This window comes from Loxodonta africana, chromosome 12, assembly GCF_030014295.1.
Source record: "Loxodonta africana isolate mLoxAfr1 chromosome 12, mLoxAfr1.hap2, whole genome shotgun sequence".
NCBI lineage: Eukaryota > Metazoa > Chordata > Mammalia > Proboscidea > Elephantidae > Loxodonta > Loxodonta africana.
Genome location: NC_087353.1, coordinates 46,530,877 through 46,557,201, shown reverse-complemented (window position 1 = coordinate 46,557,201; position 26,325 = coordinate 46,530,877). Strand labels below are relative to the sequence as shown.

Sequence of the window (26,325 nt, the reverse complement as noted above, 5' to 3'; positions counted from 1 at the left end):
ATAATGAATCCGTTAAACATTTCATAACATGGAGGAATCTGGAAGGCATGCTGAGTGAAATTAGTCAGTTGCAAAAGGACAAATATTATATGATACCACTATTATAAGAACTCAAGAAATAGTTAAAACACAGAAGAAAATATTCTTTGATGGTTACAAAGGTGGGGAGGGAGGAAGGGAGGGGGTATTCACTAATTAGGTAGTAGATAAGAACTATTTTAGGTGAAAGGAAAGACAACATGCAATACAGGAGAGGTCACCACAAGTGGACTAAACCAAAAGCAAAGAAGTTCCCTGAATAAACCGAATGCTTCGAAGACCATTGTAGCAGGGGCGGGGGTCTAGGGACCATGGTTTCAGAGGTCATCTAGGTCAATTGGCATAATAAGATCTATTAAGAAAACATCCTGCATCTCACTTTGGTGAGTGGCATCGGGGGTCTTAAATGCTAGCAAGCGGCCATCTAAGATGCATCAATTGGTCTGAACCAACCTGGAGCAAAGGAGAATGAAGAACACCAAAGACACAAGGTAATTTATGAGCTCGAGAGACAGAAAGGGCCGCATAAATCAGAGACTACATCAGCCTAAGACCGGAAGAACTAGATGGTGCACAGCTACAAGCGATGACTGCCCTGACAGGGAACACAACAGAGAATCCCTGATAGAGCAGGAAAACAGTGGGATGCAGACCTCAAATTCTCGTAAAAACACCAGACTTCATGGTCTGGGACTAGAAGGACCCAGAGGTCATGATCCCCTAACCTTCCGTTAGCCCATGACTGGAACCATTCCCAAAGCTGACTCTTCAGATAGGGATTGGACTGGACTATAAGATAGGAAATGCTACTGCTGAGGAGTGATGAGTTTCTTGGCTCAAGTAGACGCATGGTGATTAATTTTTCCATCTTGTTACAGAATGTTGCTGGCATTTGGATTGGGATGGCATCATATATGTAGGTTGCTTTGGGTACAACTGAGATTTTCACAATGCCGAGTCTTCCTATCAATGAGCAGGGTATATTTCTCCATTCATGTAGTCTCTTGCTTTGTTGAGGTAGTGTTTTGCAGTTTTCTTTGTATAGATCTTTTATGTCCCTGGTTAGATTTATTCCTAAGTATTTTATCTCTTTAGGGGTTATTATAAATGATAGTTTTCCTAATTTCTTTTTCTAAGTTCTCTGTGTTGGTATATAGGAATCCAACTGATTTTTGTGTGCTTATCATATATCCTGTTACTCTGCTGAATCTTTCTCAAACTACTTTCAGTAGTTTTCTTGTGGAATCTTTTGAGTTCTCTAAAACCCAGTGCCGTCGAATCGATTCCAACTCATAGAGACCCTGTAGGATGGAGTAGGACTGCCCCACAGTTTCTCTGTGACGTCATATGTGAGTAGCGATAGTTTTACTTTTTCCTTTCCAGTTTGGATGCCCTTTACTTCTTTTTCTTGCCTTACTGCTCTAGCTAGGACCTCCAGCACAATGTTAAACAGGAGTGGTGATCATGGGCATCCTAGTCTTGTTCCCATTTTCAGGGGGAATGCTTTTGGCTTCTCTCCATTGAGAATGATGTGGGCTGTTGGCTTTGTACAGATACCCTTTATTATGTTGAGGAATTTCCACTCTATTCCTATCTTATTGAGAGTTTTTATCAGGAATGGGTGTTAGACTTTATCGAATGTCTTTTCTGCGTTGACTGACATGATCAGGTGATTCTTTTCTTTTGTTCTCCTTATGTGGTGGATTACATTGACTGATTTTCTATGTTGAACCATCCTTGCATACCAGGTATGAACCACTTGGTAATAGTGTATAATTTTTTAGCTATGATGCTGAATTCTACTGGCTATAATTTTGCTGAGAATTTTTGCATCTATATTCATGAAAGATATTGGTCTGTAATTTTCTTTTTTTGTGGTGTCTTTGTCTGGTTTTGCTATCAGGGTTATGCTGGTGTCTTAGTTGTCTAGGGTTGCTATAAAAAGTGATACCACAAATGGATGGCTTTAACAAAGAAAAGTTTATTTCCTCACTTTAAAGTAGGCTAAAAGTCCAAATTCAGGGCATCAGCTTCAGGCCAAGGCAATCTTCCCCCAGACTAGGAGCTTCTCCAGCAGGAACCCGGGTCCAAAGGACATGCTCTGCTCCAAGCACTGCTTTCTTGGTGGTATGAGGTCCCCCTGTCTCTCTGCTCACTTCTCTCTTTTATATTTTAAGAGATTGCGTTAAGGCACAATCCAATCTCGTAAATTGAGTCCTGCCTCACTAAAACAACTGCAGCCCATTCTCCCTCATTAACATCATAGAGGCAGGATTTTCAACATATAGGAAAATTACACAATACTGGGAATCATAGCCCAGCCAAATTGATACACACATTTTGGGGAGGACACAATTCAATCCATGACATCCAGCTTCATAGAATAGTAGGGAGTATTCCTTCCTTTTCTATGTTCTGAAATAGTGTGAGTAGTAATGATGTGAGCTCTTCTCTCAATGTTTGGTAGAATTCTCCAGTGAAGCCGTCCACGCCACACTTCTTTTTGTTCCAAGTTTTTTTTATTACCACTTCAATCTCTTCTCTTGTTATAGGTCTGTTCAGATTTTCTATCTCAGTTTGTGTTAGCTTAGGGAAGTACTGTGTTTCTATAAATTTGTTCATTTCTTCAGGTTTTCATATTTGTTTGGGTACAATTTTCCATATTATTCTGTTATGACCCTTTTTATTTCATATGGGTCTACTGCGCTGTTAAAAGATTTTTGTTTAATATAGTCAAAGATCTAATTTATTACAACTAAAAGTTTAATGAGTTAAATCATAAGAATTTTTAAGAACCTTAATATCAAATAATATATAAACAATGAATTAGGCTTCTCACTGTTAAATAAGAAAATTTCCTTTAATTACTAAGCTAAAGTGTTAATTATTCTTTATGCAATCTGTCTTAAAAACAAGGGCTCAGTTTCTCATTAAAATAAAATTCCTGAGCTAAAACCAAGCTATGCGGTTTTAAAAACTGAGGTTTTTACCTTTAAAATCTTTGCTTTAAATAACCTAAGTATTGTTTCTTGTTATCTATAATAAACTCCTGACAACTTTAAAACTTCATAGATAGCTGCACAGGATTCGTTTTGTTTTATATATTAAAAACAAAAACAAAAAAATGTCAAATTTTCTTTAAATTAAAAAATATATATGAATAACAGTTACATAATACTAAACAAACAAGCACATGATAGTCTGTCTTAATTTTATTATTTCAATTGCTAACTTGGTCACCTTAATTTCTTTAAATCTAGCATCATCAAGCCAATGGTTTCTCTAGAGAAATTAACTTTGTTTTAGATGCGTGGATTTATGATAATCTTAGTAAAGATAAATCTTACTATGCTGATCTGCTGAGAATGCTTGTACATGGTATTTCAACAGAAAATGGACTATATCAACTTATAAAAAGGACTATAATATTTCAGACATAGATTCTATTGGACTAGATCAGGACTTTCTTAGAATTCTTGTGTAAAAATTGATGAAGTTTTTCAATTTGCTGCTAATACAGAATAATATGGAGCCTAGAGTATCTACATTAGACTTTGTAAACTAAAAGAATTACCATGGTTTTTATGATGATATTGCTGATGTCTCATGTTCTATTTTTTAGATAGATGAAACCATTTTTATTTTCTTTTCCCTCTTTTAATATAAAAATCAGTTATTTCAGTAACTAATAACATGTTGGTTACAAAATATCCTATAAATTAAAAGATGTTATAACACATATTTAAGTTATAATTAAGTATATTCAGAATGTTTTAAATGATTCCACTTATAGACTCCAGGAATTAAATACTGAAGTGACTACAATGAGAAAAATAGTTCTTCACGTAAAACAGCCCTGTCTTACGTTACCTCTAAACTAAAAAACAAACCCACTGCCATCAAGTCGATTCTGACTCATGCTGACCCTATACTAACTCTAATATTGTTAAACATTATCAATCTTTAATCCAGTACTGTAATTAGTTATCTAGTGATGCTGTAACAGAAACACCACAAACGGATGGCTTCAACAAAGAGAAATTTATTCTCTCACAGTCTAGTAGGCTATAAGTTCAAATTCAGAGCTCCAGCTCCAGGGGAAAGCTTTCTCTCCCTGGCAGCTCTGGAGGAAGATCCTCGTCATCAGTCTTCCCATCTGGGATCATCTCAGCACAGTAACCTCAGGTCCAAAGGACACACTCTGCTCCCAGCACGGCTTTCTTGGTGGTATGTGGTCGCCACGTCTCTCTTTTCACTTTTCTTTTTTATATCACAAAAGAGATTAGCTTAAGCCACTACCTAATCTTGTAAACCGCATCAATATAATCTCTCCACAGCCTCTCCAACATTTATTATTTTGTGTGTTTTGGATTAATGCCAGCCTTGTTGGAGTGAGATGAAATCTCATGAGATGAAATCTCATGAGATGAAATCTCATTGCAGTTTTGATCTGCATTTCTCTAATGGCTAATGATCGTGAACATTTCCTCATGTATCTGTTAGCTACCTGAATGTTTTCTCTAGTGAAGTGTCTATTCATATCTTTTGCCCATTTTTTAATTGGGTTATTTGTCTTTTTGCAGTTGAGTTTTTGGAGTATTATGTACATTTTACAGATCAAGCGCTGATCAAAAATGTCATAGCTAAAAACTCTTTCCCAGTCTGTAGGTGGTCTTTTTACTCTTTTGGTGAAGTCTTTGGATGAGCACAAATGCTTGATTTTTAGGAGCTCCCAGTTATATAGTTTTTCTTCTATGTGCTTTATAATGTTTTCTATACTGTTTATGCCATGTATTAGGGCTCCTAACATTGTGCCTAGTTTTTCTTCCACGATCTTTATCATTTAGATTTTATATTTAGGTCTTTGATCCATTTTGAGTTAGTTTTTGTGCATGCAGTGAGGTATGGGTCTTGTTTTATTTTTTTGCAGATGGATATCCAGTTATGCCAGCACCATTTGTTAAAAAGACTGCCTTTTCCCCATTTAACTGTATTGGGGCCTTTGTCAAATATCAGCAGCTCATATGTGGATGGATTTATGTCTGGATTCTCAATTCTGTTCCATTGGTCCATGTATCTGTTGTTGTACCAGTACCAGGCTGCTTTGACTACTGTGGCGGTATAATAGGTTCTAAAATCAGGTAAAGTAAGGCCTCCTACTTTGTTATTTTTCAATAATGCCTTATTTATCTGGGGCTTCTTTCCCTTCCATATGAAATTGGTGATTTGTTTTTCCATCTCATTAAAAAATGTCATTGGGATTTGGATCGGAATTGCATTAAATGTATAGATCGCTTTTGGTAGAATAGACATTTTTATAATGTTAAGTCTTCCTATCCATGAGCAAGTATGTTCCTCCACTTATGCAAGTCACTCTCTTTTGGTTTCTTGCAGAAGTGTACTGTAGTTTTCTTTGTATAAGTAGTTTACATCTCTGGTAAGATTTACTCCTAAGTACTGTACCTTCTTTGGGGCTACTATAAATGGCATTGATTTGATGATTTCCTCGTCGATGTTCTTTTTGTTGGTGTAGAGGAATCCATCTGATTTTTGTATGTTTATCTTGTATCCCCATACTCTGCTGAACTCTTCTATTAGTTTCAGTAGTTTTCTTGAGGGTTCCTTAGGGTTTTCTGTGTATAAGACCATGTCATCTGCAAATAGAGATACTTTTACTTCTTCCTTGCCAATCTGGATGCCCTTTATTTCTTCATCTACTCTACTTGCTCTGGCTAGGACTTCCAGTACCAGGTTGAATAAGAGTGGTGATAAAGGGCATCCTTGTCTGGTTCTTGATCTCAATGGGAATGTTTCCAGGCTCTCTCCATTTAGAGAGATGTTGGCTATTGACTTTGTATAAATGTCCTTTATTATGTTGAGAAATTTTCCTTCTATTCGTATTATGCTGAGAGTTTTTATCATGAATGAGTGTTGAACTTTGTCAAATGCCTTTTCTGCATCAATTGATAAAATCATGTGATTCTTTTGATTTACTTGTGTGGTGGATTACATTAGTTGTTTTTCTAATGTTGAACCATCCCTGCATACCTGGTATGAATCCCACTTGGTCATGGTGAATTATTTTGTTGATACATTGTTGAATTCTATTGGCTAGAATTTTGTTGAGGATTTTTGCATCTACATTCATGAGGGATATGAGTCTATAATTTTCTTTTCTTGTGGTGTCTTTACCTGGTTTTGGTATTAGGGATATGGTGGCTTCATAGAATGAATTTGGTAGTATTCCATCCTTTTCTATGCTCTGAAATACCTTCAGTAGTAGTGGTGTTAACTCTTCTCTGAAAGTTTGGTAGAGCTCTGCAGTGAAGCCGACTGGACCAGGGCTTTTTTTTGTTGGGAGTTTTTTGATTTCCTTTTCAATCTCTTTTTTTGTTAAGGGTCTATTTAGCTGTTCTACCTCTGTTTATGTTAGTTTAGGTAGGTAGTATGTTTCTAGGAATTCATCCATTTCTTCTACGTTTTCAAATTTGTTTTGGCATAGATTTTCATAGTAATCTGATATGATTCTTTAAATTTCAGTTGGGTCTGTTGTAATATCACCCATCTCATTTCCTGTTTGGGTTATTTGCTTCCTCTCCTGTTTTTCTTTTGTCAGTCTGGCCACCGGTTTATCAATTTTGTTGAGTTTTTCAAAAAACCAGCTTTTGTTCTTGTTAATTTTTTAATTGTTTTTCTGTTTTCTATTTCATTTAATTCAGCTCTGATTTTTATTATTTGTTTTCTTTTGGTGCCTGTGGGTTTCTTTTGTTGGTCTCTTTCTATGTCTTCAAGTTGTAGGGATAGTTCTTTGATTTTGGCCCTTTCTTCTTTTTGGATGTGTGCATTTATTGATATAAACTGGCCTCTGAGCACTGCTTTTGCTATGTCCCAAAGGTTCTGATAGGAAGGGTTTTCATTCTCATTGGATTCTATGAATTTCTTTATTCCATCCTTAATGTCTTCTATAATCCAGTCTTTTTTGAGCAGGGTATTCTTCAGTTTTCAAGTGTTTGATTTCTGTTCCCTGCTTTTCCTGTTATTGCTTTCCACTTTTATGGCCTTATGGTCAGAGAAGATGCTTTGTAATATTTCAATGTTTTGGATTCTGCTAAGGCTTGCTTTATGACCTAATATGTGGTCTATTCTAGAGAATGTTCTACATGCACTAGAAAAGAAAGTATACTTGGTTGCTGTTGGGTGCAGTGTTCTGTGTATGTCTACGAGGTCAAGTTGGTTGACTGTGGCATTTAGATCTTCTGTGTCTTTACTGAGCTTCTTTCTGGATGTCCTGTCCTTCACCAAAAGTGGTGTGTCTCCTACTCTTATTGTGGAGCTGTCTATATCACTTTTCAATGCTGATAGAGTTTATGTATCTTGCAGCCCTGTCATTCGGTGCATAAATACTTAATATGGTTATATCTTCTTGGTGTATTGTCCCTTTAATCATGATATAGTGTCCTTCCTTATCCTTTCTGATGGATTTAACTTTAAAGCCCATTTTGTAAGAAATTAATATTGCCACTCCTGCTCTTTTTTGATTGTTGTTTGCTTGATATATTTTTTTCCACCCTTTGAGTTTTAGTTTGTGTCTCTAAGTCTAAGGTATGTCTCTTGTAGGCAGCATATAGACGGATCTTGTTTTTTCATCCATTTTGCCACTCTCTGTCTCTTTATTGGTGCATTTAGTCCATTCACATTCAGGGTAATTAAGGACAGGTATGAATTTAGTGCTATCATTTTGATGTCTTTTTTTGTGTGTTGACAGCTTCTTTTTCCCACTTGATTTTATGTGCTGAGTAGATTTTCTTTATATGTTGTCCTTTCCTCGTATTTGTTGTTGTGGATTTTGTTTCTGCTGTGTCTGTATTTTTCCCTTGTATTTTATTTTGATGAGTAGGATAGTTTGTCTCCTTTGTGGTTATCTTATTATTTACCCCTGTCTTTCTAAATTTATAACTAACTTTCATTTCTTTGTATCGCCGTATCTTCCCCTCTCCATATGGAAGGTGTATGATTACATTTCTTAGTCCCTCTTTATTATTTTAATGTTGTCTTCTTTTAAATAATAACATCACCAATACCCTGTGTTGGTTTTTTTTTTTTTTTTGGATTTTCCTGTCTGGCTTCACTTCTGGTTGCTCTGCCCCGCATTCTAGTCTTGGGTCGATACCTGATATTATTGATTTTCTAACCAAAGAACTCCCTTCAGTATTTCTTGTAGTTTTGGTTCAGTTTTTACAAATTCCCTCAACTTGTGTTTATCTGGAAATGTCTTAATTTCACCTTCACATTTGAGAGACAGTTTTGATGGATATATGATTCTTGGTAGGCAAATTTTTTACTTCAATTTTTTAAATACGTCATCCCATTGCCTTCTTGCCTGCATGGTTTCTGCCAAGTAGTCCGAGCTTATTCTTGTTGGCTCTCCCTTGTAGGTGACTTTTCTTTTATCCCTCACTGCTCTTAGAATTGTCTCCTTATCTTTGGTTTTGACAAGCTTGATTATAATATGTCTTGGTGACTTTCTTTTCAGATCTACCTTATGTGGAGTTCGATGAGTATCTTGGACAGATATATTCTCATCTTTCACAATATCAAGGAAGTTTTCTGCCAACAAACTCTCAACAATTTTCTCTGTATTTTCTGTTATCTCTCCCTGTTCTGGTACTCCAGTCACTTGTAGGTTATTTCTCTTGATAGAGTCCCACGTGATTCTTAAGGTTTCTTCATTTAATTCTTTTATCTGATTTTTCTTCAAATATATTAGTGCCAAGTGATTTATCTTCGAGGTCAGAAATTCTAGCTTCTACTTGCTCAATTCTGTTCCTCTGACTTTCTACTGAGTTATCTAATTCTGTAATTTTATTGTTAATCTTCTGAATTTCTGATTGCTGTCTATGGATTTTTCCAGCTTATTAAACTTTTCATTATGTTCCTGAATAATCTTTCTGAGTTGTTCAGTTGCTTTATCTGCGTGTTCCTTGGCTTGTTCTGCATATTGCCTCATTTCCTTCCTGATGTCTTGAAGGGTTCTGTATATTACACTTTTGTATTCTGCATCTGGTAATTCCAGGAATGCACTTTCATCTAGAAGATCCCTGGATTCTTTGTTTTGAGAGCCTGTTGAGGTGATCATGGCCTGTTTCTTTATGTGACTTGGTACTGACAGTTGTCTCCGAGCCATCTATACGTTATTGTATTAGTTTATGCTTGTTTACTATGTCGTAGCTGCTTGCTTTGTTTTGTTTTGGTATACCCCTATGGGTTGCTCGAGTGAGCTAGCTTGATTATTTTCGCCTTTGGAGCTCTGGTGTCCTGTCCCCACCTGGCTAGAGCTGTTATCAGATATATCAGTCTAGGAGTCCATTCAGTTTTCTTGTATGAATTCAGCTCAGGTTTCCAGCTAGCTGATATCAAGTGTGTAGTACAGGCTCTGTCCTACAGTCTTAGAGGGGCAGGGGTGATTGGTGTATATACCCGTATCTGATTGCAGCAGGGGTCACACTCTGAACAAGGCAGGGGGCTGAGAACTGACCCCCAAGTGTCTCTGAAGAAAGCATATCTCTGTTCCCTAGAGCACGCTGGTGGGTGGGCTCTGCAGAGGGACCATGGGCACCCAAAGATTTTATGGTAAGGACTGGGAGGAACCAGTTATCCCTGGGTCCCTGTCACGGGTGGTTGGGCGACCTAAGGGGAGCCACCAGTCCTTAGGTCCCTGTTGTGGGTAGGTGAGGACCTTGTTTAACAGACAAAGCAATGACAAACGTCAAACACACACCTCTCCACCGCACCACTGAAATGGTTGGAGTTTGCCAACAACGGCCTATTCTCCCGAAATAGGCCCACACAGGTCCATGCAGAAGGGAAAGGTGTTCAAGGTCCATGGACGGTTTATTGCCTGGACAGGAGATGCTTCTGTCCTGAGCTTCCCCAGTTAATAGAGCTAGCAAATTATCTTTGCCCCCTAGTTGGAATTTTTTTCCTTCCTGAAGGCCGGGTGGATGGCTCCAGGTGCTCACCAGGGTCTATCTCAGGCCTAGGGATTGAGCTGCTGAAGCTGGGTTGGGGGTGGGTGGGTACGATAAAATATACGCAAGTACTCAGCTTTTGCCGAGAGCGCCCTTCTGCTCAGGTTCCCGAGGTGTGAGTGGTCTGTGTGGCCGGCTGCTTTTCCCTGAGGAAACTGCAGCCGAACGCTAGGACCAGCCCGCCGCTGCTGCCCCCAACGCAGCCGCGCCGGGAATGGTGCCTGAGGGCTCCCCGCAATTCAGGTCCGGCAATTCCTCTCCGCTTCTGAACGGTCTCTTCCTTCCCCTGCCCCTCAGTTCGTTGTCTAAGCTTGCCTTTTATGCTCAGGGCTACCAGCTTGTCACAGATATACTCATTTCACTTGTTTTTTCGGGTCTTTGTTGTAAAGAGGGCTCGATGGAAGCGTCTGTCTATTCCGCCATCTTGGCTCCGCCTCTCTAGGTATACCTTTTAAAGTAACTTTGTTTTATTGACTTAGACTATAGGACGATAATTTATTTGTTTCCCCAATGAATAATTGGTGAAATGATTAGTCATTTCTCACTCATGCAGAAATTCTTAGAATTTTAACAGCATTGATAGTTCTTATGGAGTTACATTTAAGCTGCCCTATCCCTGTGTTTTGTTATCCCTACGTCAAGAGATTTCACTCCCTGTGTTTTGTTATCCCTACGTCAAGAGATTTCACTCCATATAGTCAGTTTTTCATATCCTCACTAGAGGTCATTATCCCCTGTCTAATACTTAAAACCTGTGAAGCTATTTTCCTCTATAAACTGGACTTCATAAATTAATTTAAACTTACTGCTTTCGTGCTAGAATTACTAGGTAATATTGCATTAATCATCATTATTTTACTAATTATAATAGCAAGAACTGTATAAAACCTGTCGCTCTCAAGTCGATTCTTATTCATAGCGACCCTGTAGGACAGAGCAGAACTGCCCCATAGGGTTTCCAAGGCACAGCTGGTAGATTTAGAACTGCCGATATTTTGGCTAGCAGCCAAGCTCTTAATCACTGTGTATGCCTTCAAATGAGAGAAGAATTTATTTTGAAATTGATACAATTTTTATAACCCTTGCCTGATTATAGTCTTTTTGATTAATATTTTTTCATTATAGAGTTTTCTTTAAATATTCTTCTGCTGGCTCTCACAGCCCCCACTGAAACCTAGCATTAGAAAGCCAGAAAACTTAACGTTGCAGTTCTAACCTCTTTCACCCACAAAAGATTCAAGGTAAAATCTCTAAATGTGTAGTTTTACTCACTCTGTGTTCCCAAAGTATTGTTAAAACCTTTCCATAGAATATGCCGGAAATACTTCTGATTTTTCTAACAAATTAAGGAATCTAATTAAACGAAGAAAAAAAGAAAATTAAATGAAGACAGTTTCCCCTTAACATTCATGGCCTAGCTGAAGATTAGCTTCAGCTGGTAAACAAGTCCATTCCATATTCTGATAAAATGACTGAGAACTGGATGTTATGTATCCCGTCTAAGTATGTATTTTTATACAGATGCCATGCCACTAATATATACAGAAGAAGCTACCCATCTCTACAACCAAATAGAGGGACACCGTGCCCTGGATTAACCATTCAAAGTAGTGAAGTTGTTCCTCTAATATGACCTTGCTCTTTACCAACTCACCTCCATGAGATCACAGAAGTTGAATGTCAAGCTATAGCACGGTGAGGAGGTCTAGTGATAGCCAACTACTGAAAAGCAACAAAGCAGTGCAAAGACTTGTCATAACCAAAAGCCACTTAATAAGGACAATGTAAAAGCTCACAAAACTTAAACAGCCACCAAAGAAAAACAAACCATCAAGTCCATGCAGAAGAAACATTCCTTCAAAAAGTGATCAAAGGATGTTCATAGATATCTTTGATGAAAAGGAGGGAATGAATAAGAACAAGTAAACTGATGCACTTGACTCAAGAAAAAATGACTGCTTTAGAGTTTGGGACCCTATTCCATCTTGCTTTTCTTTTAATACATGCAAACCCCTAACTTATCCTTTAAGGTCTGTGACTAAAAGTAAACTAAAGGAAGTCATCTTCTTTTCTCTGTGGTTAAGCTGACAGAATAACAATAAACGGTTTCACAGGAGCTATCAAGACCCTTCCTTACACAATGTCTCAGGAAGGGTAAGTTCCCACTTCCAGTAACCCACCTTGTGTTAATCTAAGTTTACAATGTCCAATCAAAACAGTACATCACAAGTTTTTTGTTTTCACCCTTTAAAAGGTCTCTGTAGCTTCGCCATTTTGGAAGCTTTTGTTCACTCTGTAAAATCAGATGTTTTTCCCAGACTGGACTTTTATCGAACCTTCAATAAATCTTTTTGCTTTACTTTAACAGAGTGTCTATCACTCTTAGACAACTGGTTTTTTTACGTAACAAAAATATCAAAACTTAAACATTTAAACGGATGCAGTATCTTCAGTGGATCACCTTGTCCTCATATGCCCTTCAATATACACAGAGAGAAGTGTGACATAGTATTATGAGACACACATGAGGAAGCGGAAGAATGAGGTTGTATACCTGACTACTGTGACCTGTGGATGCCATTTCTGTTCACCTATAAAATGGAGACAACAGTACTTGCCTTCCTACTAACTAGAGTCATATGGTTGAGTGAATGGAATAATAAATATAAAAATATTTTTTAAGCTATAAAGAACTATGAATCTAAGATAGCAAGAGAATAATATATTCTTAAATTCTAAGAGCCAAATTAAGTATAAATGAGAGTATACTTTCAAGACAGTTTTGTTGCCTTAAGAAACATTTAAAAATGACATTCTAATCTAAATTCATGTATTATTTATTGTCTGTTCCAAAAAAGAAGAAATGTTTTTAACAAAGATAGCATTTGTATTTCTAAATACATAGTGAAACATTTTAGTGCATGTGGTCAACTTAGTATAAAAATAGTTAAACATATCTTATTTCTTGAGATAAAGTATGAAAAATGTTTTATACATTTTAAATGGCTATATGTAAAAGTTAGCAATTTTTGCCACATATAAAAAAATACATTTTGAGATGGATGTTTACCTTCTCTTAGACGGTCTACTACAAAAGTAAAGCCTGTAGTTCTTGGGTGTAGGACATATTCATATTTCTGAAGTCCATTCTGTTCAGCAAAATCATTACTTCGAGCCTTGCTGTTTTCTAAACAAAACAATAGACCATCAGAAGTCATAAAATAAATGAAGTAAGGAAATAAGTGCAGAATTTCTTTGATAATTAACTGTTCTGTAATTACTGAATGCAGTAGAGTCAAAAGAGAAGACATGAACAATTCAGTTAGTCCCTTACAAAGATCCTTGAGTTATCTACTTATTAGAATTTTTGAAAATTATTAATAACAGTGTTCTGAAATTCATATTCAAATCTTCAAAATTCTTTTTAAATATTTCATAGAACAGTCAATATACAATGAAAACTGAAATGCAAATAAAATACTAATAAGAATTTCATAAAATAGTTCCTTCAATTTTTATTATGTAAAACTAAAATATAAAATACTAAAAAATAAAACTAAAATGCTAATAAAACATGGTAGATGGTTAATAAAACATAAAGATTATATATCCAAAAGAAATTATCAGCAATTTGCCAAATATATCAGATTAACTTTTTTTTTTACCCAACAATTTAGGCCCTCAATTCGAAGTAAAATATCAGCCTTGCTCAGGCACAGAGCATGCTAATATTACTAACCACAACCATTCCACAACAGAATGAGAACATGATTAGCACATCATGTACAAACATCTGAACATGGTTTGGCTGAATATAGTTACTGAGTCAAGTATATATTCCAATTGTTGGCAAAAACCTCTTTTTCCATTCCATGAGGTAACTTTACAAGTTCCAAGAAGAACCAAACCCATTATTCAGCAAATACTTTTGGAAAAAGTAAAGTGATCAGAAATTATTTGGCCTCAGCTGCTGGAGATCATGAATTAGCTCCTGATGACAGCAGATGTTAGAACCTGCAATCCTCAGCTACATCCTAAAATTTATACACTATTCCAAGTCACAAGAAAAATACCTATATTAACGTAATTTTCCTAGGATTAAATTTAAGATCACTGAGTCCTCAAAATTTCAACAACAAAAACAATCCACAACATTAAAATAATTCAAAGGACACTTATAAAAGGTGGTTCATCATTTTATAATCGAGGAAGCTGAATCCAAGAATTAAAAATACCCACAGATCCCCAGCAAGTCAAAATAAAGGCCCTAAATATAATAAATAACAAGCCCCTCTCCATTTTTTCTCTCCAATTATTCCAGAATATTCTGGGCATGGAACAACAAAATAATATTTTATGGACAGCTGAGAGGATCTCAGGGATACCATGAAGATGAATAGTAACTAAATACTCTTCAGTTTGCTCTTCTAGTTTGATATAGACTTTGGGCATTCTGAAGACGAAACTGAACTCTGTTGTTGAATGTGCATACAAGTATGAGTAGGTCTAAAAAGTACATCCACAATGGAGGAAGACAGAAGTAATCAGAGATACAGAATAATTAGAGATACAGATTTTTCCTTCCATCTACCCACTTCATCTACCCACCTACCTTAGACTCTGCTAATATTAATGACTGTACTAGCATCCCACTTTCTGATAACTTGCTCTTGTCAGCTTACTCCCTGTAATACCCCAAGGCCAGCACTCCTTCCACCTCAATGGGACTACAAACCAGGCAGGCTTGCCACCACTGCAGGGTCTTGTGCAGTTGCTCTTCCCTCTACTCAGGATGCCCTTCACCCAGATTTCTGCATGGTTTGTCTGCTTTGTTCCTTTGGTCGAGGCTGTCCCTAAGCACCTTATAAAAATAGCACTCCTACCCCCTTTCTGCTACTATTCTCTACCTCCTTACACTGCTTTAATATTCTTCTTATGACTACCTGACATATTTTTACCACTTACTAGTTTATTAACTATCTTTTCTAATATAATGTAAGCTTAAGCTCCAGGCACTCATAATATATATTAAATAAAGAAGTACCAAAAAAAAAAAAAAAAAAAAACCTGCTGCCATTGAGTCAATTCCGACTCATAGTGACCCTACAGGACAGAGTAGAACTGCCCCATATGGTTTCCAAGGAGCGCCTGGTGGATTCAAACTGCCGACCTTTTGGTTAGCAGCCATAGCTCTTAACCACTATGCTACCAGGGTTTCCAAAGAAGTAAAAGAGTGTTTAATTGTGTATAATATTATAATTGTAAAAACCTGGAAACAGTTTTCCTTTCCAAGTAACAGAAATGGAACTCAAAATTAAAGTAGACTAACATAAAACTATCCAACTTTAAAACACACATTTTCAACAATAATGATATGAAAGAATGCTTACCGTAAGTGGGAAAAAGTACAAAATAAAGTCTAATCCCCATTTTCCAGTTTTGTTTAAAACTATATATGTATGCATGCACATATATGTATATGGATGTGTGTGTGTATGAAAATGACCAAAAGACTATGGGGTTGGAAAATCTGGCAACAGAAGTAGGTGACAGTGGCACAACTTGATTGGTGCAATTGGTTTTACTGAATTGTACACGTGAAAACCTTTGAATTGGCAAATGTGTTCTTTATATTTTTACAACAATAAAAATACAAAAAAAAAAAAAGACCAAGAGCAATAGACCAAAATTAGAATAGTGTTTATTTATGGGCAGCGGGGTTAAAGCAGTATTTGTGCTTCCTTCTACATTTCTCAAAATAAACATACATTATTTCCAAAACCAGTGCTGTTGAGTTGCTTCTGACCCATAGCGACCCCATAGGGTTTCCAAGGCTGTAATCTTCACAGAAGCAGACTGTCACTTCTTTCTCCCTCAGAGCAGCTGGTGGTTTCGAAGCACCAATATTTTGGTTAGCAGTCGATCATTTTAACCACTATGCCACCAGAGCTCTGTCCATAAGCAAGAAAAAAAATTATAACCAACAATAATATACGAAGATAGAATATATGTAAAGTTACATTAAATTGCACTAGTTTGAAAATGTGCAAGCAAGCTGAATTTAGAATTTAAAACCAAAAAAAAAAAACAAAACAAATCTGTTGCCATTTGAGTCGATTCCGACTCATCAGAATTTAAAGTGGATTATAAAACATTCTCCTTGGGATTAAAAATCTGCATTTTAAAGGCAACTGTGGTAACTAAAAACACCTTTAAATTAATATATGTTTCCAAAATTAAAGATATTTTGCCAGCCTACTTAAAAAAAAATCTCCCCCCATCAATAAAACTGTATAATCCTGTAAAAAAAAAAAAAAAATTTTTTTTTTAAGCTTCAGAATCATTCTGTTTTCTCTATTTGGCAAATAGTGTAGCTTTTGAAAGTTGGTGTTAAAATGTAAACATCATTTTAACTTAGAAAATATTCAACTATAGCATGTAATGGTGAGTACTCTGGACTCTAAAAATGTGAAAACAGATGTTAAATTTATCACCTAAAAGGGAAACCTGAGGAAAAAGATATATAATGAAAAAGTTAAAAAATATATTTTAGAGGCTCTGAAGGTCCAACGTATGAACATTTTAACATTAATGTACCAGAAGATCAGCAGCCCATGAGCTTTTTTTTTCCCCATTAGATTTAGTTACTAAATAACTTCCAAAGCTGCCTTTCTAATGTGCATTTTGCTATTCCAAAATGAAATCAGTCTATCATTTCAGTAAATGGCTTTTTGCACTCTAAACTAGCTGATATTCAATATATAAACTCAAATATTATACATTCTAAGTATTATAAAATTTAAATATTGCTGTCCTTTTTTAAAAAAATATTTTATTGTGTTTTAGGTAAAAGTTTATAGAGCATATTTGTTTGTTGAACAAATTTATTATTTCCAGAAATGGCTGCAGTTCCAAGTCGGAGGGGTGTGTTGGGGCCATAGTCTCACAGGTTCCTCCAGTCTCTATCAGGCCAGTAAGTCTGGGTTTTTTTATGAATTTGATTTTTCATTCTACATTTTTCTTCCACTCTAAGGGTTTCTACTGTGATCTCAGTCAGAGCAGTCAGAATGGTAGCTGGGCACCATCTAGTTCTTCTGGTCTGGGGTTGGGCAGGCTGTGGTGCATGTGGTCTGTTAGTTCTTTGGACTAATTGCTCCCTTGAGTCTTTGGTTTTCTTCATTCTCCTTTACTCTGGATGGGAGGAGACCACCAAGTTGCATCTTAGATGGCTGCTCACAAACTTCTAAGACCCCAGACACCACTCACCAAAGTAGGATGCAGAACATTGTTTTTAATGTACTATGTTCCACCAATTGACATAGATGTCCCATGAGTTTGTGGTCCTTTAGTTTCGAGCCTAGTATGCTCATCCTGGGAGGTATTCTGTTGTGCCTAAGAATGCTGTCTTTTTTTACATTACAATTTCCTAATGGTAGTTTAGCTCTGGGAATCAATCAATTTAAAATTATATATTTTCAAGCTTAATCAGTATGTGGCAGATATTAACCTCAGATAATACTCTTTGTCCAACTATTCTTGGAATTTTAACTTTAAAAATTAAACACATACTGTATAGTAAGCATATATGTTTAGAGACTTGCTTAGTACGTAAAAATTGCCACAGTTCATTTAGCTTAGTTCTGTCTGCAACAGATGAGTTAAAGATCTCCCCCTTGGTATCAATGGTAAATCTTTGCCTAAATACCTTAACTTCCCTTATCAATCTCTTAAAAAAAAAAAAAAAATAGGGCTCATTTATTAAACGTTTGTAAAATTTGCATTTTTCATCTTTAACTTTCTTTTGGGGTAATGGGTTCCATAAATTACTATGTATACAGTATGAATTTGTATGTCCTTCTCTCTTAAGCATTAAGGCTTGCCCCTCTTAATCTAGTATTGAGGATTTGGAAGACAAATTTGCATTCTGCCTCTCCATACCATTTGTGATTTTTATATTTCAGTTCTGTTCTGCTTTAGTTTGTCTTCCCTTATATAGCAAACCTTTATCTACTGGATCCTTTTCAAATCCCACTGGATCTTTCTTGAAGTAATCAGGGTATTAAAAGGTTTTAAAACTTTGCTTTTTTGAGTCCAAAGATTCTACAGAATGCTCACTGTCCAAGCTCCTCCTCCATATTCAATCAGTATTATTAAAATATGGAACTCTGGGACGATGAGTATGAATAATAATGGCTTCCTGGGATTTCCCATTATAAATTCAATGGGCGGGGAACCAAGGAGTTTTGGGTTCTCTGTGTGTTAATGATTAACCAAGTGCCCTTAGGGTGGGTCATTAGTCTTGGTGGTGCTGAGTTGCTTTATCTGAGGAATAAATTTAGACTAGATTACTTTTAAGTTTCTTCATGTTTTAAAATTTGGTGATCTAAACCTAGGCACCTTACCTGTGAGATCAGTCCCTTCTGGGAATATGAGGAGTTGAAGAGGTTCACGGATATGACAAAAATAATTAATCATGTCTTCAAAATGATTCTTGTCATCCTTCCATTTCCTATGAATGAAGACATAGGCAGCAGCCTGCATAGCCCAACCTAGGATCAATTTAACAAGTATTTAAACACAATTTTACCTGCCAATATCAACGTTATCACTGAATACAATATTTGCTTTTTTTGGCTTTACTATGAATTATTTATTATCATTTTACCACAAATTATTTATCATCATAATAAACATCTCATGATATACCTTAAAATCAGCACTGAATTTGGGTCAAATGACACATATGCCAGAGAATATTCTTAAAGGGATTTGGTAAATTCTGGGGTTTACAACAATCTCAAAAAAGCTCTTTTCAAGTCCAACCTATTTCTTATAACATCAAGGAAAAAAAATATTCCTCATGTTTCTCAGTAACTCATCCAAGATTTAAAGGGTCCTGGTTAAAAAAAAAAAAAAAAAAATTTTTTTTTTTTTTAACTAAACAGACACTTTAACCAAGCTACTTAGAAGACATACAACAGTATGTTGTCAGGTTTATTGGCAGGTTTGTAAGCAAAGGTCTATTATCGAGTCATACATATAAGCAGAGGTGGATTATCCAATAAACAAGGTAAACACAGGCTTAATTGTGCTTTTTTACTAGCCTGTAGTGAACAATTTAACAGGTGAAATTGTTTACTACAGATTACTAAGTAAGTACAAGTAATCCCGTGCTTACCTCGTGTTATGGATTGAATTGTGTCCCCCCAAAATGTGTGTTAACTTGGTTAGGCCATGATTCCTAGTATTGTGTGGCTGTCCTCCAATCTGTGATCTGATGTAATTTTCCTGTGTGTTGTAAATACTAATCTCTGCCTGTGGTTAATAAGGCAAAATCAGGTTATGTTAAAGAGGATTAGGCTGGGATGCAACACCCTCACTCAGGTCTCAGCTCTGACTCAACGTGAGGGAAGTTTCCCTGAGGGGTGGCCTGTATCACCTTTTATCTTACAAGAGATAAAAGGAGAGAAAAGCAAGCAGAGAAAAGGGACTTTCTATCACCAAGTAAGAAGCAGCAAGAGTGGAGTGCACCCTATGGTCCCAGGATCCTTATGCTGAGAAGCTCCTAGACCAGGAGAAGACTGAGAACCGGGACCTTCCCCCAGGGCTGACACAAAAAGAAAGCCTTCCCCTGGAAGCTGGCACCCTGACCTCCTAAACTGTGAGAGGATAAATTTCTGTTTGTTAAAGCCATCCACTTGTGGTATTTCCATTATAGCAGCACTAGATGACCCAGACACCTTGCTTATTGGGTCATCTGCCCCTGTCAGGGATTGTAAATCTGAAAAGAGGCTTTGATTCTGTAGAAAGGTATTGTGGGGTAGGGGGAGCCGGATGCCACCCATATCTAGAAGCTGAATCTTTGATGTGGTAAAAACACGTGAAATTGCTCACTACAGATGATCTGGTAAGAAAGGTAAGCATTTTGCTTACCTTGCTTATTTGACAATCCATCCCTGTACCTAAGCATTCTCTTTCGTATTTCCGTTTCTGTACTAATCAATCTCTAAATGCAACTGCTAGTTTCAATGCCAGCCAGTTCTTCAGATTTTATTTAAAAGGGAAAAGATGCAATGGCTACTGAACACATTAATCAGAGTGTACACTCTGGACACATTTGCTGTCTTTAGGGGCAAATTAACCCTACTGCTAAAGAGGTAGTTCAAGACAGACATGTTTTACATCACCACGCATTCCTCCCTGGACACAAAAGACTATAACCACTGTGGGAGATATCTGCTTAAGGGAGCCAATTCATTGTTTGTTCAACAGCCTGTGAAGCGTGGAAAGCTTTGCCCAAACATAGTAATTCTCTAGGCCAATGAAATGTTCTCCCTTAGAAATTTTACCTGGGACCAAGGAGAAGACACATAATTGACATTATGAAATCAAATAGATGGACATAAAGCAGATACAGAGACAGTAGCAGCTGAGAAAAGTTAAAGATAGCATCCTGTAATGGTATTTTACAAACTCTTGCTGCTGAGGCACCTAAAGCTGATTTTCATTCAGAACACAAGTCAGTTTTAGAATCCACAAGTTGTGGCCTGCGTATGGATCAACTTCTTGGATATCCACAAGAGTCTATCTCCCTTACTGCCACGTGTATCTTTATAATACGTTTTCATTATTTCAGCTAGTAAGGACAAGTGGTGGTTTCTTACAAACAACACAAGTAAAATAACTATCATCATTTAGTAAATACAGCAGTACTCCTGAGAATATACTGAGTGATTATAAAATCATTTACGATTTAAAACAAAAATTGCAGGACTTCATTTGCTTTGAATCAATTCAAAACTATAATACTATATTCTACTCATTTAAATAAGCAGGTACCAAAAAATCCTCTTTAGTGTAGGTCTTGCTGATAACCATCCAATTACTACTTATCAGCTATATCATCAGTCATATCCACCAACACTGGACTTGATCCCAAACTTGTCTCTTCCCGTATATCTTTCCTCCTTCACCTCAGGACATTTAGGCCCACAGCATAGTACACGTAGGCACTGTGGCTCTGGAATGAGATTGTCTGAGATAGAATCATAGCTGTAACCACACGCCAGCTGTTTGGCCTTAAGTCTTTGTTCCTCATTGCCCCCAAATATAAAATAAGCAATGATGCTGTAATAGTATTTATGCACTAAGGGTTGTAGCAAGAAGTAAATAATGTAAGAGGACTTAACACAGTGTTCAATAAATAATAGCTATTATCATATTTTTTTCAGGAGGTACCAAAACCGATGGTACTGAAGGAAAAAGTCAAAGCTGCACTGGAGGAACCGGCAAAAAACAAAGCTCCAGGAACTGATGGAATACCAATTGAGATGTTTCAACAAATAGATGTGACGCTGGCAGCACTCATTTGTTGATGCCAGGAAATTTGGAAGACAGCTACCTGGTCAACCGACTGGAAGAGATCCATACCTGTGGCCATTCCAAAGAAAGGTGATCCAACAGAATGCAGAAATTATCAAACAACATTAGTATCAGATGCAAGTAAAATTTTGCTAAAGATCATTCAAAAGTGGCTGCAGCAGTACATAGACAGGGAACTGCCAGAAATTCAAGCCAGATTTTGAAGAGGACATGGAATAAGGGATATTATTGCTGATGTCAGATGGATCTTGGCTGAAAGCAGAGAATACCAGGAAGATGTTTACCTGTGTTTTATGGACTACACAAAGGCATTCGACTGGGTGGATCATAACAAATTATGGATAACACTGGGAAGAATGGGAATCCCAGAACACTTAATTGTGCTCATGTGGAATCTGTATACAGACCAAGAGGCAGTCTTTCGAACAGTAAGAAGGGATACTGAGTGGTTTAAAATCAGAAAAGGTGTGTGATAGTACTGTATCCTTTCACCATACTTATTCAATCTATACGCTTAGCAAGTAACCCAAGAAGATGGACTACATGAAAAAGAAAATGCATCAGGACTGGCAGAAGACTCATTAACAAACTGTGTTACACAGATGACATAACCTTACTTACTGAAAGTGAAGAGGACTTGAAGCACTTATTGATGAAGATCAAAGGCTATAGCCTTCAGTACGGATTGACACTCCAACATAAAGACAACAAAAATCCTCACAAATGGACCAAGAAGCAATATCACTATGAATGGGGAAAATAATGAAGTTGTCAAGGACTTCATTATACTTGGGTCCACAATCAACACCCATGGAAGCCTCAGTCAAGAAATCAAGTGTCGTATTGCACTGACCAAATCCGCTGCAAAACAACTCTTTCAAGTGTTGAAAAGCAAAGATGTCACTTTGAGGACTAAGGTGGACCTGATCCAAATGGTGGTATTTTCAATCGCCTCATACACTTGTGAAGGCTGGACGGTGAATAAGGAAGACAGAAGAATTGGTACCTTCGAATTATGGTGTTTGCGAACATTACTGAATATCATGGATTGCCAGAAGAACGAACAAATTTGTTTTGGAAGAAGTACAGCAGGATGCTCCTTAGAAGGGGGAATGGTGAGACTTCATCTCACATACTTTGGACATGTTATCAGGAGAAGGATATCATGCTTGGTAAAGTAGAGCGTAAGCAAAAAAGAGAAAGACCCTCAATGAGATGGACTGACACAGAGGCTGCAACAATGGGCTCAAACATAGCAATGATTGTGAGGATGGCACAGGACCAGGTAGTGTTTTGTTCTGTTGTACATAGGGCTGCTATGAGTCAGAACCAACTTGATAGCACCTAACAACAACATTATTATTATTTATGGTTATCAAGTTATAATAAAATCAAGGATATTATATCAAGGATCATAAAAATGTAACAAAGAAAGTCCCACTCACAATAGAAAACCAAAAGTGTGTAAAAATAAACTTAGTAAATTTGCAGGAACCACATGAAGATAACTATGAAACTGAGAAGAAATGGAGAGACAGACATGTAATGTTTCTGAACTCAACTCCGATGCCAATGATCTCCAAATTTACAATTCATTAGTTTCATGTAATTCCAATCAAAATTCCAATGGTACGAAGGTGTGCAAGAATTTGACTATTTGATTCTAAAGATTATAATTATAAAAAGGTAAGAATATTCAAGATAATTTTGGAATAGAAGAATAAATAGGAAAGACTTGTACTATTAAACATTAAATGTATTCTGAAACAAAAATGACTAAATCAGAGTAGTATAATGGCAAAAATAGAAGAAGGGATGGAAAGCAATGCAAGGCCTAGAAAAAGGTCCTTGAATAATTTAGAATTTGGTATATAACAATGGCAGAATTTCAAACCAGTGAGTAAAGAATAAGCTGGGCTTTTCTGTTTGTTCTACTTTTTTTTTTTATTGAGGTATAACTTACAGTAAAGTGTGCAGACACTGCAGATGTTAACTGTGTAGGCGTACAACTTAAAGAATTGTGACATATATCTACATGTGTGTGGCCACCATCCAGAGTAGGACGCAGGCATGCCTCAGAGACATAGTGGGCTTGGTTCCAGACCACTGCAATAAAACAGGTATTACAATAAACTGAGTCAGATGAATTTTTTGTTTTCCCAGTGCATATATTTCTTTTTTTTTTTCCATTATACTATAGTCTATTAAGTGTACAACAGCATTATGTCTAAAAAAAAATGTACATATCTTAGTTAAAAGACACTTTATTGCTAAAAAACAATAACCACCATCTGATCCTTTAGCAAGTCATAATCTTTTTGCTGGTGGAGGGTCTTGCCTCAAGGTTGATGGCTGCTGACTGCTCATGGTGGTGGTTGCTGAAGGTTGGGGAGGCTGTGGCAATTTCTTAAAATAAGACAACAATGAAGTTTGGTGCATCGATTGACTGTTCCTTTCACAAAAAATCTCCCTGTAGCATGTGGTGCTGTTTGACAGCATTTTACCCACAGTAGAACTGTTTTCAGAATTCAAGTCAATCTTCTCAAACCCTGCTGATACTTTATCAACTAAGTTTATGTAACATTCTAAATCCTTTATTGTCATTTCAACAATGTTCATGGCATCTTCACCAGGAGCAGACTTCATCTCAAGAAACCACTTTCTTTGCTCATCCATAAGAATCAACTCCTCATCCGTTAAAGGTTTTATCATGAGACTTCAGCAATTCAGTCACATCTTCAGGCTCTACCTTCTGATTCTAGTTCCCCTGCTATTTCCACTGCATCTGTAGTTGCTTCCTCCGCTGAAGTCTTGAACCCCTCGAAGTCATCCATGAGGGTTAGAATCTTCTTCTAAACTCCTGTCAATGTTGATATTTTAACCTCCTCCCTAGAATCACAAATGTTCTTAATGGAATGGAGAATGATGACTCCTTTCCAGAAGGTTTTCAATTTATTCTGCCCAGATCCATCAGAGAAATCACTATCTATGACAGCTATAGCCTTATGAAATGTATTTCTTAAATAATAAGACTTGAAAATTGGCATAAAAGAGTTCATAAAGAAAATGTTCTACATCTTACTTTGGTGAGTAGCATCTGGAGTCTTAAAAGATTGCGAATGACCTAAGATACATCTATTGATTCCAGCACACTCGGAGCAAAGGAGAATGAAGAAAACCAAAAACACAAGGAAAATATTACTTCAAAGGACTAATAGAACCTCCACCAGCCTGAGCTCAGAAGAACTAAATGGTGCCTGGCTACCACCACCAACTGCTCTGACAGGGATCACAATAGAGTGTCCTGGAGAGATGGAAGAAGTGAATAAATATGAAATTCACACACACACACACACAAAAACCCACCAGACTTGCTGGTCTGACAAGAGGCTGGAGGAAAGCTGAAGATGATGGCCCCTGGACACCCTGCTAACTCACAGCTGAACCCACTCCCGAAGTCAACCTTTCAGCCAAAGGTTAGACAGTCCTATAAAACAAACAATGACACAGGTGAGTTTGATCAATTACGTTGTTGTTGTTAGGTGCCCTTGACTTGGACTCGACTCACAGCAAACGTATGCACAACAGAACGAAACACAGCCTGGTCCTGTGCCACCCTCAAAACTGTTGCTATGCTTGAGCCCATTGTTGCACCCACTGTGTCAATCTATCTCGTTGAGGGTCTTCCTTTTTTTTGCTGACTCTCTACCAAGCACTATGTCCTTCTCCAGGGATTGACCCCTCCTGATGCTACGTCCAAAGTATATGAGACATAGTCTCACTGTTCGTGCTTCGAAGGAGCATTCTGGTTATACTTCTTCCAAGGCAGATTTGTTTGTTCTTTTGGCAGTCCATGGTATATTCAATATCCTTTGCCAATACCACAATTCAAAGGTATCAATTCTTTGGTCTTCCTTATTCACTGTCCAGCATTTGCATCCAAATGAGGCAACTGAAAATACCGTGGCTTGGGTCAGGTGCACTTTAGTCCTCAAGGTGATATCTTTGTCTTTTAACACATTAAAGAGATCTCTTACAGTCGGTTTGCCCAATGCAATGTGTCTTTTGATTTCTTGACTGCTGTTTCCATGGATGTTAACTGTGGATCCAAGTAAAATGAAATCCTTGAACACCTCAGGCTTTTCTTCATTTATCATGATGTTGCTTATCGGTCCAGTTGTGAGTATTTTTGTTTTCTTTATGTTGAGGTGTAATCCATACTGTGGTCTTTGACCTTCACCAGTAAGTGCTTCAAGTCCTCTCCACTTTGAGCAAGCAAGGTTGCGTCATCTGTGTAACACAGGCGGTTAATGAGTCTTCCTCCAATTCTGATGCCTCATTCTTCTTTAGATAATCCAGCTTCTTGGATTATTTGCTCCGCATACAGATTTACTAGGTATGGTGATATGATACAACCCTGACAAATACCTTTCCTGATTTCAATCCATGCAGCATTCCCTTGTTCTGTTCAAATGACTGCTTCTTGATCCATGTACAAATTCCTCATAAGCACAATTGACTGTTCTGGAATTCCATTCTCTGCAACATTATCCATAATTTGTTATGATCCACACAGTTGAATGCCTTAGCATAATCAATAAAACACAGGTAAACATCTTCCTGGTATTCTCTGCTTTCATATGACATCAGCAATGATACTTCTGGTTCCACGTCCTCTTCCAAATCCAGCTTGAATTTCTGGTAGTTCCCTGTCGATACACCGCTGCAGCCACTTTTGGATGATTGTCAGAAAAATTTTACTTGCATGTGGTATTAATGATATTGTTCGTTAATTTCTGCATTTGGTTGGATCACCTTTTTTGGGAATAGGCTAAATATGGATCTCATCCAGTCAGTTCACCAGGTAGCTGTCTTC

General features: G+C 37.0%; 1 protein-coding gene across 14 annotated transcripts in view; it reads right to left on the bottom strand.

Moving 5' to 3' along the window:
* LCLAT1 (lysocardiolipin acyltransferase 1) overlaps positions 1 to 26,325 on the bottom strand; it is a 438,576-nt gene that overhangs the window by 150,793 nt on the left and 261,458 nt on the right. For 13 of the 14 annotated variants that reach the window (XM_064295192.1, XM_064295179.1, XM_064295183.1 and 10 more), the window contains 2 exons: positions 18,470 to 18,616; positions 13,138 to 13,254 (listed from right to left, as the gene is read on the bottom strand). In XM_064295192.1, coding sequence (XP_064151262.1) covers positions 13,138 to 13,254; positions 18,470 to 18,616 — 264 coding nt within the window. The remainder of the gene's footprint in view (positions 1 to 13,137; positions 13,255 to 18,469; positions 18,617 to 26,325) is intronic. The other variant, XM_064295193.1, reaches the window with a different exon arrangement.